We start from the raw sequence: 18153 nt of genomic DNA on the forward strand, positions 1-18153 counted from the left end.
AACTCTGTATACACCTATAGTTTACACTCTAACAGCACAACGAGCAAACGGGGGCTACCCGATATCATCTGCAGACTGATAGGGGATTCTCCATGCTTGCCTATGGTACAAGAGGGCAAATCCAGTAAGTGCCCGTTGAATGTACTGTGTATAGATTTGTATCAACGAAACGTTAGAGAAGGTTTACCACGTCTCAGATGTAACTTCTTTGAATGAGAAAATACAGGACAAGCGAGTGAGTGAAATTGACGCATTTCTGAAAGAACAACAACAGGCCACTCGTTCCATTGAGGAGGTTGGTGATATCATTTGGAATACTACTCTTATAACTGTTAACCTCTTGCTCCAGCACGCAAAGCTTTGTGAATTTTGGTACCAGTCTATCCGCGATCAACAAGTTGCGGACATGACTGCTGCCAGGGAAAACGGGTTCGTCCACAACTCGAATATGATGCTACTGGCATTTTATTAAATTTCACATTCGTTCCCGTTAGTATTCGATCCTGGATGATTGAGCATGGCTGGGAAGCAGAAGTAAACTATTTTACGTGGGATTTTATCGCGAAACTTCCCATTATCAGCGCACCCAAGTTACTAACGCCACGAGGTAAGGGTTTAATATATTACTTCGAGGTTAAACGAGAGCTAACACGTGCTATATGCATGTAGCTCTCGGCACAATCAGCAAGCCTCTTAACGAATGGATGGATAATTTAAGAAACATTAGATTGGAGGAAACCGTCTACTCTCCTCGGCGCCGCATTCTAATGGAGACATATAAAGTATACTTGCGAATGAGTCCGCAGGCTGGTGACTCGTGCGAGCTCATGCCTCATGTCGCGGACGTAGCTGCGTTCAAGCCGTTCGACGATATCATCAAATCTCCTAGTGACGTGGTTGTTAACGCGAGTACCTTTCTCGCAGCATTCCCCCAACTACCGACTTTGGTATCGAACTGGCGTCAAAAGATTGACAGAGATCTTGTAGATACTTGCATAAATTTGCGATCTCCATATCTACCCCCAGCTCCTGCAGAAGAATATTCAAGTATATTGTCACGCTTACGTCTTGCTGTTAGTGTTTTTGCCTTTCATGACGACGTAAATTTCTTCAGTTCACGGAGTCCACGACATATGTTGCTATACCCCGACATACTGCGATTTCGAACTTTCATCGAGCCTTGTCGCTTTTCTCATTTTAACCATACCCCCAACGCTACCTCTATTGCTCAAAAGATAATGGGAGGCCATCCGTGGTCTGTCTGTCGCAGTGGTCGTCGTCCATCTACGGTCAAATATTTCTCAGAAGCTGCAAGTATTATCCATGCTTGTGGTATGGATCCAAGCACTGCAACCGTCAATGATATGAATAGATTAGATCCGAGGCTGCGATGCGACATTTGTATTGTCTCTAAACATCAAACGGTCGTTATGACATGGCGTACGGCTGTAGGGGTTGGTCTTTAAACTTCACCATACTTTGCTGAACCTATCTTCAGATTTATCATGCTATCACGACTCATGGACCTAACATGTATGGGAACTCAAGTTCCTCGCCCCATTTTACCCTGGTCCAAGGTGAAGACGAACTCCGCGTGCGGCTCATGGAGGGCAAGTTGGAGGTTTTCGATGATAATGCCATTTTTTATATATGCTATCTATGTCGGCGTTCTGTTGGCGATGCGATGAAGAAAGCTAACATGTTTTCTCACGTTCAAAACGAGTAAGTATTTTCTTTCAATGTTGGAGCACCCAGTAATCGGCTACATGACAGTCATGGGATACCCCAACAGCAACTCAAGCAGGGCCTGCACTACGGCCCTGACTCCAACGTCGCTCCCATCATTGTTTCACCTGTGGTGCTCAACTCTTCGACAACAGTCAGGCGAATCAAGTCAGGTCCCACAGCTGCTTCTATTCTCGCCGCAATGTCACAAAGTAAGTTAACTGCGTCAATTGGTTTCATATCATTGAATATATATACAGTCCCATCAGGCACCATTTATTCACTTGCCAGCACTTCTAATACCCTACAGAACTTCTCTGTTCCGACTTCTCAGATATTTGCACCACCACCACCAAACACTCACATGACGTTGCCTCATTTTCTTAACGTTCCCGCTCACAACAATATCCACAGTGCTGGAGATAACAGCGATTCAGACTGATCGGAGTTTTTTTCACTGCCGGAAGACCAAAATTGATATCACTTGAACAACAAATATCTTCTCTGCTCCATTGCTCTTAGGACTGGCACCGTATGTCATGTTCTGGCTCCTTGTTGCCTTCGTGTTCCCACACGTTGCATATGCATCTATGACATTGTACTACTTATTCCATTCAAATGAACAGATTTTCCAGTAGCGATCTCCAATGCTAGTTAAGACAATGAAGAGCGAGACAATTCGAAGACCACATTTGCTCTCCCAAGCTTCAACTTTCTTTTTAGGCGCAACGCGTTGCGGCAACTTCTGTACTTTTCGGCTACATCTACTCCCGCAAACAGTCTGGTATCACGCACCTTCGGCAACACGAAGGCCATTTTAACCCCACGAAAGACATACATGAGGTGTGGCATAGTAGGCAACTGTAGGTTCGAGCAAATGATAGCAAAAAAAAAGTTCTTGACCTGAAGTTCACAGGAGAGCGGTTCTCATCAGAAGAAAAGAGGCACGTGCGTAGAATCTCTAAGAAGTGAAAGTGAGGGAGCATTGCAGGCAACACTACTGCAAGTGGATGGGAGGAAGATGTCCCAAGAGATGCCGATGCCGAAGAAATGTGGTTTATCCTGTTCCAATGCCGTTGTTGCTCTGCCGACGTTGGTTGGCCTGAACAGTGTGCCGCGAGGCCGGTTCTCTTCCACAGCGATCTGAGTGCCTCTGACAGTCGCTGGAATTGAAAGCACCTACTCAGACTGCCTCGGTGCGATCTGCCGCTTTCGGCCAAAACTATACTGTTGATTTGAAGTTCCGACACGAAGGCCTTTAATTCGTTGCGAACCATGACCATGGAACATCAAGTTACTCCCCTTGGGCACCACCCTGCCATTAGAATCAGAATCTTATTCCACCTGCATAATTGCTGGAGCAGAGATGCATCATGTGCCGATCGTTTCGTCCACACCCACACACTCATCACCCACATGCAGTCGTCCACCTCTGAAGCGTCGAGCTCAGAAAGGTTTAGGCGTTGGGACAGACAGGATATCACCACAAAATTACCTCAAGTCGAAAGACTTGTTGTCTGCACTAAATCTTGACGTTATAATTCATGCAAGTGCTCGCTGCTTCTGGTGTCGTTTCTGCTCCTAAGTCGTTTATAGCTTTGTACCTTTTTGCATCCGTTGGATCTCCTTAACCTTACTCGTACATCAAAGTCATTCCACTCGCTCTTGATGTCGAAAGCGTATGCCTTCGTATGGAAAGCAGCCCGCCTCCAGGTAGAAGGGATGCCAGACTGCCCTTCAGATTTGAGCGAACAACGATATGCTAACCTCGCCTTTGGTTTTTACTGCCATGTAACTATCATTCTATTCAGTTGAGAACATATACTCATTCTCAAGGAAAAAGAATTGTGGAAAGGAAGGAAAGCTTCTCTTTTGGCAGTTCCGTGCCAGATATTGTTCGTCTTGTGTAAAACTGTGGTACTGTCTCAATTTTTATGCAGCTTATAGCCACTATTGACATGATCGCAGCACAATAAATAAACGTGGACTACCTGATATTATCAATAAGCTTATAGGTAATTCTCCATGTTTGCCTATGGTACGAGAGGGAAAATACAGTAGGTTTGATTATCTATTTTCCATTGCACCGCACTAAAATAAAAATCAGAGAATAATTATCACACTTCTCACGTGAATCTTCTGAAAGAAAAGATACAGGACATGCGTTTCAAGGATGTTGAAGCATTTTTGCAAGAACAGCAACTTGCTACGCTTCAAATTCAGGAGGTCAGTTGCTTTTATTTACATCCATTGTGTGCACTTTAACTTCCTCTTTGTGAAAGCACGCCACACTATGTGAAGTTTGGTATCAACCTATCCGTTATCGGCAGGTTGAAGACATGATGATGGCACGAGAAAATGGGTTCGTGTAATATTCGAAAAAGGAAATCGTTGTTTTAACTGGCCGCATCTCTTTAATCCACTAGAATTCGATCTTGGATGAGAGGACATGGATGGGAACTCGAGGTTGAATACTTCTCATGGGATATAATTTCACAGCTTCCCGTCATAAACACGCCCAAGCCGCTCACACCCAGAGGTCAGCTTCTCCATACTCACGAGCGATTTGACCATTGAAATGACCACTCTAATGTGCACAGCTCTTAGTATGATCAGCAAGCCCTTAAATGAGTGGATGAATAACCTGAGAGAAGTTCGGCTCGAAGAGACCGTATATTCCTCACGTCGTCGCATTCTGATGGAAGAATATAAAGCCTATTTGCGCAGGAGTCCTCAGATGGATGGACCGTGTGAGCTCATGCCCCATGTCGCGGACGTAGCTGCGTTCAAACTATTCGAAGATATCATCAAGTCTCCTCCTGATGTAGCCGTCACTGCCAGCAGCTTCTCTTCAGCGCTTGTCCAATTGCCAAATCTGATACCTAACTGGCGACGAAAGGTCGATAGGGAACTTGTCTCCGTCTGTATGGGCCCTCCCTCTCTCACAGCAGCAGGCACAGACGATGACTCGTCAATTTCGTCGCGCCTTCATCTTGCTAGCACTGTGTTCTTCTTTCCCGCAAACTTCAATCCCTTGGCTTCACATAGCATGCTATTTTATCCCGAGGTATTGGCCTTCCGAGGCTTCGTAGAACCTCCCCGGTTTTATCATGCCCATTTTACCCCCAATGCAGAATCAGTCGCCCATGAGACGATGGCAGGCCGTCCGTGGTCTGCTAAACTCAACGAATACGGTCCAGCGGTGGTCAGGCATGTTTCCGTTGCTGCAGAAATCATCCGCATATGTGGCATGGATCCCGCGGTTACCACCGTCGATGATATGAACAGATTAGATCCAAAACTTCGGTGCAACGCCTGCCTGGTCGATAAACGTCGAGCTACAGGTATGGCGTGGCGTACGGCTGTAAGCCACTCGTACTCCAATTTGTATCGAATTGTGTTGATCCTCTTTCTTAGATTTATCACGCGATCATGACTCACGGAAAAAGCATATATGGATGTTACTCGACAAAATCAGCAGATTTCACGCCGATTCGCGGTGTTGATGAACTTATCGTACGAGTCATGGAAAAAAAGCTGGTGGCGTTTGACGACAATGCTATCAGCTACATATGCAAATTGTGCCAGCGTTCTGTTGGTGATGCGATGAGGAAGGCTGAGATGTTATTACACCTTCGGAACGAGTAAGTTTTTGTTTTTTTGTTTAAGACTTTGAGAGAGTGCTCGGTGACGGGTCTTATGATAGTCATCAAGTACCGGAAAGTAAAATCACGCGGGGACTTCACTACTTTCCCAACCCCAACGATGCACCGGTCATTTTTTCGCCAGTTGTGCTTCGGCAAGGGACCAAGCGGTCCGTTGGTGTCCCTGAAGTCCGTTCCATTGCTCCTTTCGCTGCAGCGACGTCTCAAAATGGTTCCACCATATCGTCCGACCCGAATGCGCTCGACGTATTTTTCACTCCATCTGATACTGACAGCTCGTCTGATGGTGCCCCAACAACTAGCACTGTTTCTCCATTTGATACTTTGATCATGCCAATTGATGCTACCTTCGACTCTTTCAACACATACAAACAATTCATTGATACCAGATCTACCTGACATTGGAGGAGGCGATTCCTAGGGGTCAACGGAGTTTCTGTCATCATTTCAGATCAAAGTTAGGATGTTATAGGTGCGTAAGTCTTAGACATTTAGATGAATACATATGCATATATACAGTTGGCACATTCTTCGTTGTATGCTATGAAAAGTGATAAATATCGATAGGTACTTGTACGTTACGGATTATGTCGTTCACGGGCAGCTAGATCCATTCTCCTTGAAGTGGTTCAGCGGGAAAGACATCCTTATCCATTGCTAGTTCCTTGAAGACATCTTCGACGGGTTCTTTCCCTTCATTTTCCTCCGCCTCCTGCAATGCTGTAAAGAGGACCGTAATTATCTGTTTCCACAAGGCGTTTATGTCACCAACCTTCGCCTCGTCCTTCACCCAAACTTTGATCGTTACCACTGGCCCCTGTACGAGCGGCAATCAAAAGTAGCTCAGCTCCCTTGTGGTTGAGTAGATCTATGTGATTGCACGCGCTAAATCTTAGACCGTACGACTGGCGGCCCCGCGTGCCCTTTCCAAACACCTGATCCATAATGCTCGAGGAATATTCTGCACGTCGCCCCTTAGGCAATCCAATGCGCTGCGGCCCTGTGGCGGGTGCTAAAGGATTCTTGACCTGTAAAACGAAAGAAGAAGCAAGGTGAATGCCAAGAGCGTTTTGTACATCGCCAAGCTCGTTAGGATGTGAGAGATGATATCCAAGATGAGTTTCTCGCGAAGACGGGGTCGTGGAACTTTGATTTGCAATAGCATAAGCCCCACGCCCGGCAAGACGTACAGGCTCTTCATGCCTCGTCCCTGATCAACAGTCTAAACAGGGTCTCACGAATAGGCATATGGACAACGAACCTCTTGTTTTAGTTTCGTATGTTTTTTCTCCCAAGCCAGATTCGAGACTGTGAAGATCGTCTCCTACGGTGGTGACTACTGCCCAGAAAGTATCCTTTCGACCACTTCCCTCTGGATTAGGCAACTTCTTCTTTCCAATCGTGATGAGTCGAAAAGTCTTTTTCGATACACCCCGAGATTCCGGAGCGGGTAGTGCGTCTGCGCCTTCCAATATTAAATTCATTTCCTGGTTGCCCTCCTGTTCTATGACGACTTTATCGTTCACCTTGTCAACTTGTGGGTCATAAGCGCTGAACACTGGAGGACGAGGGACAAGAAGTATGTGCATATTTTTAACGTGGTCCAACGAATGTGCTTCTTCGTGTTGAACTTTTGGACGGTAGAAGAAATAAATGTGACCTCTCTCAATGACACCTGTAGTTCAAGTTCAGTTTCAGTCCATGCACGCTCCATGTGATTTTGCTGACCTTCTTGGAATGAGTAGTCAATCGCATCATCTTCATGGGATTTTGCTTTTTTAGAGGGAGGTTCTTCTGCTCCACCTTCGTCGTTATCAGCTTCTCGCTTCTCACCTACTTTTGGGTGTGATTCGATCTCGGTCTTCTCGTCATGTTGTTGGTCTGGGTGCGGGGTGGTCTTCTGCTTTGTAGCGCTGGGAGGTTTGGATGTCCTTGGTGTTTCTCTGCGAGTGGTTGCAGGCATGGTGAGATGGAGTGAGTGCGACAGAATGCAGAGAGGGGTGGCATGGTTGTTATATGGTCGATTTATGGGTGACGTCAATATATGCGGTGGAAGCGTCAGGTCCTGAAAAGGCAGTTGACCTTCCATAAAGGGCGAGTGAGGCAAGCGGAGTGCTGGTGTGAGCGACATCGATCCATGTCTGCCATCAAGTCTGCGATTTCTGCGCTGAACCGCGACAAACCACACGTACGTCGAGCACGATGATTAGCTAAGATTGCGATCCAATTCTCGCTGCAGTCCTCGATCACAGATTGGGTCGAAATCCTGACGTCGGCTGCCTACGACGACGAGGCCTACGACGGGCAAGTTTTCCTCACAAAGTCACATGCTACGCTCACACTCTCCCCAGCATCCCAGAGATTGTGCACTCCATCGAACTCCAGCCAACAGGGTATGCTCTCTCCTCACATGATCTGCCCCGTGACCCACCCCTCCCTCCAGAACAGCTGAAGCCTCCAGAGCGATCAGAAAGAAACTGAAGCACGGCGATGCCCACCGTCAATATCGTGCAATCGTCGTATGTCCACCTTCCTTCTCCACCCTTCCTGCTCTTATCGCTTGGGCGTACTAGATTCTACACGCTCTCGTAGAGAACTGCAGTCACAAGTTCCAGTGTATCTATCTTTGCCCATCTGCCTCTCAGTCATGCACCGATGACCGTTTATCTTGCAGCAACCTTTGCGGATCCTCAGCTCATCGATGCCATCAGGCACCTCGCCTCCGATCACTCCACCGATGCCAGAGTAAAGAAGAAGCTTATTGCCGTTCTCGCTTCCTGGCAGTCCCAGTTCAAGAACGACCCCTCCATGGCTTCCGTCTCAAGCTTGTACAGGCAGTGTCGTCCTCAGGAGCGCCGCTTGCAAAATAGACCAACCAATGCAGAGATAGACAATCTCTTGGGTCTCCAAGGTGGTGATCTTGCTACGTCCTCTGATTTCGAAAAGAGGAGGAAGGAGAAGGAGGAGAAAGAACTTGCCAAAAAGAAGGCTAGACAAGACAAGGAAGAAGCAAAGGAGAAGATCAGAAAGGCAGAGAAAGACGCAAAGAGGAGAAAGAATAGGGCCCCTCTCAATTTCGAAGCAGTTAGCACTCCCTTCTTCTCTCTCTCTCTCACTGTCATCGACACACATATTCCACAGGAAAAACCGCAGATATTAACGACCATAGCCAACGCAAGCCAGGCCACGAATAATCTCGTCAATGCGATCAAACTCGTCAATGCAGAAAAGGAGAGTGTGGCAACCAATCAGCGTGTCCAAGAATGTGTTGCAAACGTAAGGCAAGCTCGTAAGCCTATAGTGCGCTACATCCAGGTAATCCCTTTTAGTTCATCTGCTATATTACTCACAGCTGATGGTAACTAAGCTCGTTGAAAACGAAGATGTTATCGGCACCCTCCTAGAAACTAACGAGCGCATGATTACAGCTATCGAAATGTATGAAAAAGTGAGCTTCAAACTTGCAGTAAACCCTTCGTTCCTCTCATTCGTCCATTACACCTCAAGCTCTCGGCTGCTCCTACTTCCCAAGATCCTACCGCCGATATGCAAGCTGCGTTAGCTGGAACTCATATCGGCCCACACAGACCAGTTGGAGCCAGTGGCTTACAAGACCGCCAGCGTGAGGCAGTTGACCGCGCAAAGCAGAACTATGAAGACGACGAAGACGAATACGGTGCTCCGTCTCCCATCCACCCCGATCTGCAGGATTTATCCTTCGGAGCATTGGGGACCGAGCAACGCGGCCTGCCTCCGCCCCTTTTGCCGTCGTCGAGTCGTGCAGTGTCGGGCGAGGAAGAGTGGGACAAGAACAGGGGAAGCTTATCTGACTTTAGCGACTATGATAGTGACGAAGAGCCCAATCGATATACTGCACCTGGGCCATCAGCGAATTGGAGTGGGAAGGGCAAGGTGGTAGTAAACGAAGATCCCTTTGCAGATTAACGCGCGAGCTTTCGTTCTCAACACAATATTTTGCACTTTTATTCAAAGTGTGCCAGAGGAATTTTGGTTGGGGACAAAGGATATACACCAGAAGTGGGATTGGTAACGTGCATAACTTAAGGCGCTGTGCGGGAACGGAATAATGTGATATTTTCTTGAAATATGTTTTTTTTGTGGGATCTGTAGTCACGGACATTTCCAAAGGTCCAGATGTCATAAGTATGACTATCATACAGTACAAGCAGTAGTATTACAAGCACGGGGAGTGGCAATCAATCCGATCGAGTGCCGCGTAATTATCGCGGTGATTCCACTGTTATCCACGCGCGGAACATGTCTCTCATTGCATCTCTTCTTTCGTCCCTGCGCCGCCCTTTATCACACCCATCTTTCTCGTCGACGTCGTCGCCAACGTTCCGCTCCATGTCGTCCCTCGCTTCAGCCCCGGCGTTCAAGCCCTTCAACCTCGCCTTGATCCAGCTTGGAGGCGTCGGCCCCAACAAATCTGAGAACCTCAAGCATGCTCGCGAGATGATCCTCAATGCTGCCAACGGAAACTCGGGAGTAAAACCAGACCTGATCGTGTTACCCGTATGTCCTCTTTCTCGCCCCTCCTATAGCGCCCATCGCACCCACCCCTTATCACATGCAAGGAATGCTTCAACTCGCCGTACGGCCACGCTCACTTTCCCGTATACGCCGAGACCATCGGCTTTCGCCATGACAAGCCATACGATGTAGCGAGCAGCCCAAGTGAGAGCGTCAAGATGCTCTCTGACGCTGCAAAAGAAACCGGTGTTTGGGTGGTTGGAGGTCTTGTTCTTCCCCTGCCGCCATTGATAAGATGATCGAGGCTCACAGTTAGCAAGGCTCTATCCCTGAACGCGATCCTTCTGACGACAAGTTCTACAACACTTGCACCGTCTACTCCCCCCAAGGTAAATCACGCCTTGTTGGTTTATCGCTTCCTCACTCATGCGCTCATGTCTTGCGAACGGTAGGCAAATTGGTCGCGATGCACCGTAAGGTGCATCTATTCGATATTGATATTCCAGGCAAAATCACATTCAAAGTACGTAGGGTGAAGCGTAAATCACCAAGATGCATAATCTTAGCACATCATGCAGGAAAGCGAAACATTGACCGGAGGGAACACAACAAACTTTTTCGATACAGGTATTCATCCCACCCTCTGAAACGTTCTCCCCCTAACGCAAGGCCCCAAGACTTCGCTCGTGTCGGTCTGGGTATTTGCTATGACGTACGATTCCCCGAGCTATCCATGATCGCAGCACGGCAAGGTTCGATGCGCTAATCTTTGTCTTTGGGTCAAGGGCGGACTGCATGCTGATGTGCTCCATACATGCAGGCTGCCACGTGATGATCTATCCTGGAGCGTTCAATCTCACAACAGGACCTATGCACTGGAAGCTTCTACAACAAGCACGGTACCTACTCCCTCGAGCCCCTCTCATCTGGCCAATCCATTAACCACCCCTTTGATAGTGCCGTGGATAATCAAGTATTCTTCTCAATGTGTAGTCCAGCCCGAGATATGAGTGCTGGGTATCATGCTGTCTGTATCATTCTCCTCCCTATTCGTCTTATGACTAACCTCGAATGATAGTGGGGCCATTCGATGGTGGTTGATCCTTAGTACGTTCCTCCCTTATTTCTTGTCTTTCAGCTGGGATTCATCCAATTATCATCAGTGGTACGGTCCTCGTCGAAGCTGAAGAAGGTGAAACTATATTACACACACATATTGGTGAGTGTCTGTAACCTACGGTGTTTTCAGTCCGAATTCACGTAAAAATCCGAAGATCCCAAGCCACTCCACGACGCAAGACAAGGCATACCAGTGACCACCCAGAGACGATTCGATGTATATCCGGACGTTAGCAAATGATGATGCCGACTTGGTAATGTAAACATATCACATTGTAGAGAACGAACAGGGATCCGAGAGATAGTACTAAAGGAGATGTTGTACAAGTACACAGATAGCAAAATTGACCGCTGAATGAGCCCACTAGTCCTGATATGAGATGAAGAAGTCCTTGTTGGTATATCGTATATGATGCATACTGCACAAAATGAATGAATGGATGGATATGAACAAATGTAATGAATAAATTGAATGTGATGCATTGCACCTCAAGTGCATGATTAAGTCCTATAGCGAATCGATACCAGTGACGAGATACCACGACCGCCAAAATCAAAACAGATCGAAGGCCCAAGAAATCAAACAAAAAGCTCGGCGCCGTCTATGCCATACGTGAAATCCAACACGACAATCCTCTGATCATGTGACGTGCTACGAGAAGTATTTTCGTTGAGACGGGGGAAATTCGTTGTTGATTTGTCAATTCGGGAGATAGAGATGGGCGGCGGCAAGAAGAACAAACGTCAGCGTATACTTTCATAATAAGAGGAGGCAGAGCCAAGGTGCGGAATTTTTGGAGGATGCGACGAGATAGATTAAGGAAATCACCCACCTGACAATCTTCCCCACATCAAACCGCACATCAAAGATATGGCTCGCATGCAGGTTCTTGAACACTCTTACAGGTCGTCCCGTGCCATTTCCACCTCCTTCCCCCTCTTTCCACTCCCAAACCCTCACCGACCGATCGTAGCTCGCACTCACAATATATCCACTTCTCGGCTCGAAATACAAGGCACGGACCAAAAGTGTGTGACCCACAAATGTGTGCAGACATTCGCCTGTCGACGCTCTCCATAGCTTGACAGTACAGTCGTTCGAGCCAGAGAGAATCAGGTCGTCCTGTGCATATTCATCATCATGACGAGACCGGGAGAAGAGAGTAAGAAGACTAAAGCTATACATAGCAGAAGCACTCGGACTGACCTTGAATTCGATACATGCCATCCCTCTTTCATGACCTTCAAATAACCGTAGCCTCTCCCCACTTTCGATGTCCCAGAGCATCATAGTGCCATCCCTACTTGCGCTTACCACCCTCCCTCGCTCGAGCCCAACGGCATTCACAGACCCTTCATGGCCGTGTATCGCGCGGAATCGTGTGAGCGTGCGCCGGCAGTACACATTAATGAGACCGTCTTTGGCGCTTAGATCAAGGGCGAAAATCAGCTATTCAAATATTGATAAAACTCAGTCCGAACATACCAGCTGACAACCCACTGGTCATCCATCCTCAAATCAACTACGCCTCCAGAATGATCACGCAGTACCTTTCTGACTGTCGCACGGACCTCTCCTACCTCATCCCCCGCTTCGCCCTCTCCATCTGTTATATCATCACCACCACCAGTATGCGTCCTATGGATAAAGCTCCCCTCATTATTGTGTCTATCATGTTCACCGTTACCGACGTTGTCATCACTGCTCTCATCACTACTACCGACCGTCCCATCCTGCTCCCTATACCGGTTCTTTCGTGAATTCTGATGTCTCCCGGTCCTTCGAGGGGGTAAGGACACCAAATCCCATACGCAAACTGTGCAATCACTACTCCCGCTTACCATAAATCCACGAACCCTTCCACCATCAGCCTCCCGTTCTTCTCCTTTCTGTTCGCTGCTGCGTTCATGTCGCCCACTGTCAACCCCATGTCTATCCCAATCTCTCTCGAACTTCAAACATAAAACACTGCCTCTATGCCCTTCGAAGCTCCCGAGCAGCTTCCCGCTATTCAAAGCCCATACTTTGATCGTCGTATCTCTCGAACCGGTGATAATGCGCTTAGAATCAAAATCAAGGCAGTAGACACTAATGGGGGAGAGGTATAAGGACTGCTTCTTGACAAGAAGTACACCAAAAGCACGATTGGCTCACCTATCCGTATGTCCCTCGATCCTCCTCACCTTCGGCTCTCCCTCTGGATCGCGCCACCTCCGTTCCAGGAGCGCACGCGCCTTGTACACTCGCTTCCAATCGAGCATCAGTGGGGCTATCTGTGGACTCTGTGTGATGTAGGGTGTCGGTATCTCCGAAGATGGAACTTCTCGTACATGGGGTACATGCACGACTGATGAAACTGGCGAAGAGTTCAGGGGCTCCAAAGTAAACTTCGAGGTCCCTTCATCCGAGAGGCTTGGGTTTAAAGACCGAAGTGCTCTCCCGTGACTATATCCATGCTTCAGTCCGTCTTCGCCATCCTCCCATATATCACCATACCGCACATCTTTCTCCCTCCATTCACGCATCCGCTCCTCCCACCCGGGAACCAACACGCTCCTACCGCTCTTTGCACACCAGCTCGCTCTTGCAAGGTCAACCGCCCACCCTCGTGGATTCACGCACCACCACGGCGCAAGTCCTCGTGCTGGCTCTTCGCCATCCAGGTTTAGGGTTTCCGTACCGACACTTACATGACTTGCCCTAAGTAAGTTGCCCGAAGTCGTATCTCCTTCCCGTTCGCTGTTAATCTGGCCCTCGACCTCGCCTCCACTTTCAGCACGTCTCCAAACAGCCCACCAAACGGCATTGTCTTCAATGAGGCGAGCCCAATGCTTGCACACCAACGCGCAGGAGAGAAGGTCGGGAAGGGGGAGGTATGAAAGTATGTGGAGAGATAACTCCGGTGGGAGGGTAGTAAGGATATCTATGGTGAAGTGGCAACGGAAAAGATGGGAGGGAGAACAGGGTAGGTACAGTTGTGCGCATAGGCAGGAAAAGAAATGAGATAGTCAGGTCGAACATTCAACTCGACTGATAAACGTAGACTCACCAAACCCGCTCACAATCTTCGCCCTCCATCCACGGCTTATAAACGATGCTACATCCATATCAAGATCAGGATCTGCTCCACATCTATCATATCTACTGCACCCATCCGACCTCATACTGTCTCGTACACTCCTGGGGCCCCAAGTAGATGGACTGGACCACGATAGGAACGGGCCATACCCGACCGCAGCATTCCATCCAGCAGTTGCCTTCATATCTGGGCCTGCACCAACGTCCGTGTCTGCGACATTCAAGTCGCATGCATTACTCCCGCTCCCTCCTTCACCTGTATATGTCCTGCGCCATGAGTTCGTGGACTCGTTTACAACGGTACTGATACTTCTGTTGATGGTCAATAAACTTGAGACTGCTGCATCCTTCGATCGATGTCGATGACAAAATCCGTCCTCGGGTCCTTGCTCAAGATCAATTTGCCCTGGTGTCTTCAGCTGGCCAACTCCATCTGCGTCAAGTGAGCGAGACCGGATTTCTGCTTCGAAGAGACGCGCTCGTCCTGAGCTTGAGTTTGATATATGCGCCTGAAAAGATGTACCTGCGACACCTTTGACAACTCCGGCATCGCGGAAGCGCGATAAGTATCGACCTTCACTGTAATGGCCGACGTTGACGCTCCTGCCTGGACCCATATCTCTATACCGACCAATGTCGATGTCGCTCTGGCTTTCGCGATCGTCCACGACAACGAGCTCACCCTCCTCGCCATCAAGCGGAGAGAGTGTCGAGTAGTCTAGGCCAAGACCAAATACTGTACCTATTTCAGTATCTGTATGAGCCTGCCTCGAGCGTATGTTGGGGCGAGAATGGATGTGGAGTTTCGACTTTGATGATGTGCTATGGCTATAGAATGAGTGTAGCTTGGGGTATATGCGTGGTGTGTGGAATGTAAGTGTGCTCGTGCTTGGGTTTTGTTGATACGATTGAGAAGTGGAATGGCTGGAGCAGACGGTCTCATCGCAAGAGTGAGAGGCTCCATTGTAGATACGAAGGGGAGATGATCTTGCTTTGCGCTTTAGAGGTGTTGTTATCGGGTCATTACCATTGGGAGAGAGGGACGAAGGAGAGACTGATGGGGAGTATTTTGACGAAGGAGAGGAAATAGACTGCCACAGTTTAGCAATGCTTGGTTTCTTTGAGTGTATGCGAGTCTTTGCGGAGATCCCCACACGGGATTTGGAGCGTAAATGATTTAAAGGAGTGGAATGACGAGTACAGTATGGACAGAGATACGTCCGCAATGCTGAACCAGCGCCAGCGCTGTTATAATCGTCTGCGACGTGGTAAGAGTGACTACGGGGAGTCAGACTGTCGCAGTTACGCGCAGTGACGAGACCGTACCCAAACCCGTCCTGGGAAGCGCACTTGCATTGAGCTGCACCAGCATTTCGTAGGTATCTGCGGGGAGGATGTTTTCTCGAGACGGTGGGCGTGCTAGGCGAGCTGATAATGGAAAAGTCCAGAGTGGGCACGGGTGAAATGGGCTCGGGGGTTGTTTGGGCTGTGGGTTGTGTGTTCGTGGGTGTGCAATTACCAATGCTAGTCATGCACGAGCCAGACGATGTTGAAGACGAGCGGTTGTCGCTTACTGAAGCTGGTTTACTAAGAGGAAGAGAAAGAGAAGGCGAAGGTGAGGATGGGGTGGTAAGAAATGGAGAACCCAAAACTGAATTCATCGTTTCAGTGAATGCAGGCGACGAATCTACGACCGTGCTCGCTGTGCTGCTAGGTGGCGAGCAGAAGAGCGTCAGCGCCGTTGGACGCGATTTCTCTCTTCTACGAGGAACGGTACTTGGCCTCAGTGCAGGTGTCAAATGCGTGGTCGACATGTCAGGTAGCGACAACGAATAGAAACGCGATAAACATGCACATTAGCGCTCGCTGCTTGGCTCGCGGCATCAAAGTCGCGTGACCCACTGCAAAGCATCCGAACCCCTCACCATGTGCATGCACAGGAGGCATGTGTAATCTTTCTGCTATTCAAACATCCTTTGGCAAGCTTAACAGTGCGTCTCGGATCGAGTAATAATCATCCGGACAAAGCTCAGTGCTACATTTTTCATGAAAAATCCTTGAATGTATCTTCAACTGTTAATCAACTGATTTTCCAGGCTCCCAGACCACATTGTTTCTAGAGAGGAGAAATCCTAGAGCATACACAACCAGGAAAATTTACCTCACACTGGATGCTTTGCTAACAGCATATATGATAACAAAAAATAAATCACAATAACTTTAAGATGTATGTACACAAAGTTTTAAAACAGCTAAATTCATAACAATAAACAAACACATGCCACATGAGAGCACACATTGTAAAGTTAACATAGAGGCTGGCATTGTAATCCCTTCATTTCCCGACTTATAGAACCAGTTCTACAACAATCTGTGCATCGATACTTAACAGTCTGCAGACCAGAGTCCACACTTTTTGGACCCATTGGATGAAGGAGCTAACTCAGCACTCCACACACGTGTGTGCCTCTACATGGACTCCTGAGCATTATGAGAGTTGTCCCTCATAGTATGGGACTGTCTGGGCATTGGACCAGCAGGAAATGGCTCGCTTTTTCTTACATTTTCATATGGACACCTCCTGATGTTTATCCTTTGTTTCCCCCATCGGTTCCCATATATCTTGGGTTTTTTTTGCTATTTACTTTGTGGTACTACTATAAAATTGTACTTCCAAAAGGAAGAAATAGCATCTTTGGATCCCCTGTAACTCAGAATTCATCTGAATAAGTCGCCATAGTCACCTCAGGGGTGTTGTAGACATTCCCCAACTGTATAGCCATATTTCCAACAAGTGCAAAGCTTGTTGTGACGTTCCACTCGTATAGGCCCAACATGCAGACTCTTAGGAGTCATGTCATATTCTCAGCTCTACATATCTACTCAGCTTAGACTCAAAAGTGTGGACTCTGTGGACTGACCTGTGGATCTGCAGACTCATCTGTGGACTCGTTCCATTCTAGTCTTCAGCACTTTCTTCTGAATCTATTGGTTGATCCCTGCAGGTTGAATGACACATAGATGTTTGGACATCAGGACTATACTAAGTTCTTGTTGGAGATTCAGACCTTCAGAGCATGGGAACAAGCACAGGAGAAGGATACTTTGGCAAATAAAGGTCCTAAAATGTACATACAAAGCTAAACATATGTAAATACCATGTGAAAAATAGTAATAGCCACAAAAGGCCAGTTACATATAATCATGGGATAAAAGCTCCAAAGTTTGCTTACATAACTTCATTTCTACAGTTCTTTCCCAGGCACCTGTAAGGTGTGGCACCCTTACTAGTTCTTACCTAATACTTACAGCCGCATCACATTTCCGCTTTTCTGGTGTTATGTCAGAACCTTATCTGAATAATCACCTTTATCACTACCACTACATTGCATCCTTTGTACTAGCTATTACAGCAATAGAACAAGGTCCTGTGCACTTGTGGTCTGATCAGGGTGAACCCTTTACAACATCAAAATTGATAGGATGCTCCTGGAGAAGACAGTCAACAGCCCAGGGCTTGTGAAGTGACTAATGTGAGTGGGGTGGCTAAGGAATCATTTTTTGGATGCCCCCCAGGCCATCACCTGATGAGGGGGTTGAAAAGGGATGTCATGGAGATTTGGAATGGCCGCAAGAGTGCTGGATATATCCTAACATAAGAGGCGGTTAGCAACCACATTGCATACACCAGCAATGTGGAAGACATGGTAGTTGACTTTGCAAGCCAAAAACATGTCTATCACATGGATAAGGAGTTGGTTGTAGAGGGGTTTGGTGCTGAGGGAGTTAAACATGGTGATGATGTTGTGATTGTCAGTACATACAGCCAAATGACCTCCACAGGGGAGCTTGGTTATAGTGTCATAGATCACTGAGAAAACACCCTTTCAGATTATAAGTTCCTTGTTACTGTAGTGCTTTTGAAAGAGGTGTAAGCAGTTCCTCAAGTCCTGGATGACATACTGTAGATTACAATATTCTCACTGTAGTAAATAAGTAGAAGTATATGGAGAATGATCAGAAAGGATTATTCTACTGTAAGTCTAAATTGATATGCTCACCTCAGTTCAA

General features: G+C 47.6%; 6 protein-coding genes across 6 annotated transcripts; 4 read left to right on the forward strand and 2 right to left on the reverse strand.

The window, feature by feature from the left end:
- Nucleotides 1–364: 364 nt before the first annotated feature.
- On the forward strand, nt 365–1718 carry SERLADRAFT_464424 (uncharacterized protein; the record flags this gene model as incomplete). The annotated part of the gene is made up of 3 exons (XM_007316981.1): nt 365–429; nt 495–607; nt 670–1718. 3 exons carry the CDS (start codon nt 407–409, stop codon nt 1464–1466), a joined length of 933 nt encoding a protein of 310 aa, XP_007317043.1.
- Nucleotides 1719–1903: 185 nt separating this feature from the next.
- Nucleotides 1904–2363, forward strand: SERLADRAFT_447986 (uncharacterized protein; the record flags this gene model as incomplete). Its single annotated transcript, XM_007316982.1, has 2 exons — nt 1904–1937; nt 1986–2363. 2 exons carry the CDS (start codon nt 1928–1930, stop codon nt 2165–2167), a joined length of 192 nt encoding a protein of 63 aa, XP_007317044.1.
- Nucleotides 2364–5256: 2893 nt separating this feature from the next.
- Nucleotides 5257–7375, reverse strand: SERLADRAFT_464431 (uncharacterized protein; the record flags this gene model as incomplete). Its single annotated transcript, XM_007316983.1, has 5 exons — nt 5257–5369; nt 5432–6110; nt 6163–6600; nt 6652–7065; nt 7119–7375. The coding sequence occupies 4 exons, from the start codon at nt 7351–7353 to the stop codon at nt 5995–5997; spliced, it is 1203 nt and encodes a 400-aa protein (XP_007317045.1).
- Nucleotides 7376–7512: 137 nt separating this feature from the next.
- Nucleotides 7513–9651, forward strand: SERLADRAFT_464433 (uncharacterized protein; the record flags this gene model as incomplete). The annotated part of the gene is made up of 9 exons (XM_007316984.1): nt 7513–7578; nt 7630–7694; nt 7742–7783; nt 7834–7909; nt 7964–8006; nt 8065–8474; nt 8532–8705; nt 8758–8838; nt 8898–9651. The coding sequence occupies 9 exons, from the start codon at nt 7528–7530 to the stop codon at nt 9333–9335; spliced, it is 1380 nt and encodes a 459-aa protein (XP_007317046.1).
- A 63-nt stretch (nt 9652–9714) lies between these two features.
- On the forward strand, nt 9715–11343 carry SERLADRAFT_386131 (uncharacterized protein; the record flags this gene model as incomplete). Its single annotated transcript, XM_007316985.1, has 11 exons — nt 9715–9926; nt 9989–10148; nt 10205–10273; nt 10337–10407; nt 10463–10511; nt 10562–10636; nt 10705–10783; nt 10842–10911; nt 10963–10991; nt 11048–11103; nt 11159–11343. 11 exons carry the CDS (start codon nt 9759–9761, stop codon nt 11242–11244), a joined length of 912 nt encoding a protein of 303 aa, XP_007317047.1.
- Nucleotides 11344–11582: 239 nt separating this feature from the next.
- On the reverse strand, nt 11583–13043 carry SERLADRAFT_348065 (uncharacterized protein; the record flags this gene model as incomplete). The annotated part of the gene is made up of 6 exons (XM_007316986.1): nt 11583–11655; nt 11837–12126; nt 12211–12430; nt 12490–12602; nt 12804–12886; nt 12923–13043. Coding segments are annotated over 6 exons (900 nt in total), but the record flags the coding sequence as incomplete, so codon positions are not given.
- Between the last annotated feature and the right edge of the window lie 5110 nt (nt 13044–18153).

This window comes from Serpula lacrymans, assembly GCF_000218685.1.
Source record: "Serpula lacrymans var. lacrymans S7.9 unplaced genomic scaffold SERLAscaffold_5, whole genome shotgun sequence".
NCBI classification, from domain to species: Eukaryota; Fungi; Basidiomycota; class Agaricomycetes; order Boletales; family Serpulaceae; genus Serpula; species Serpula lacrymans.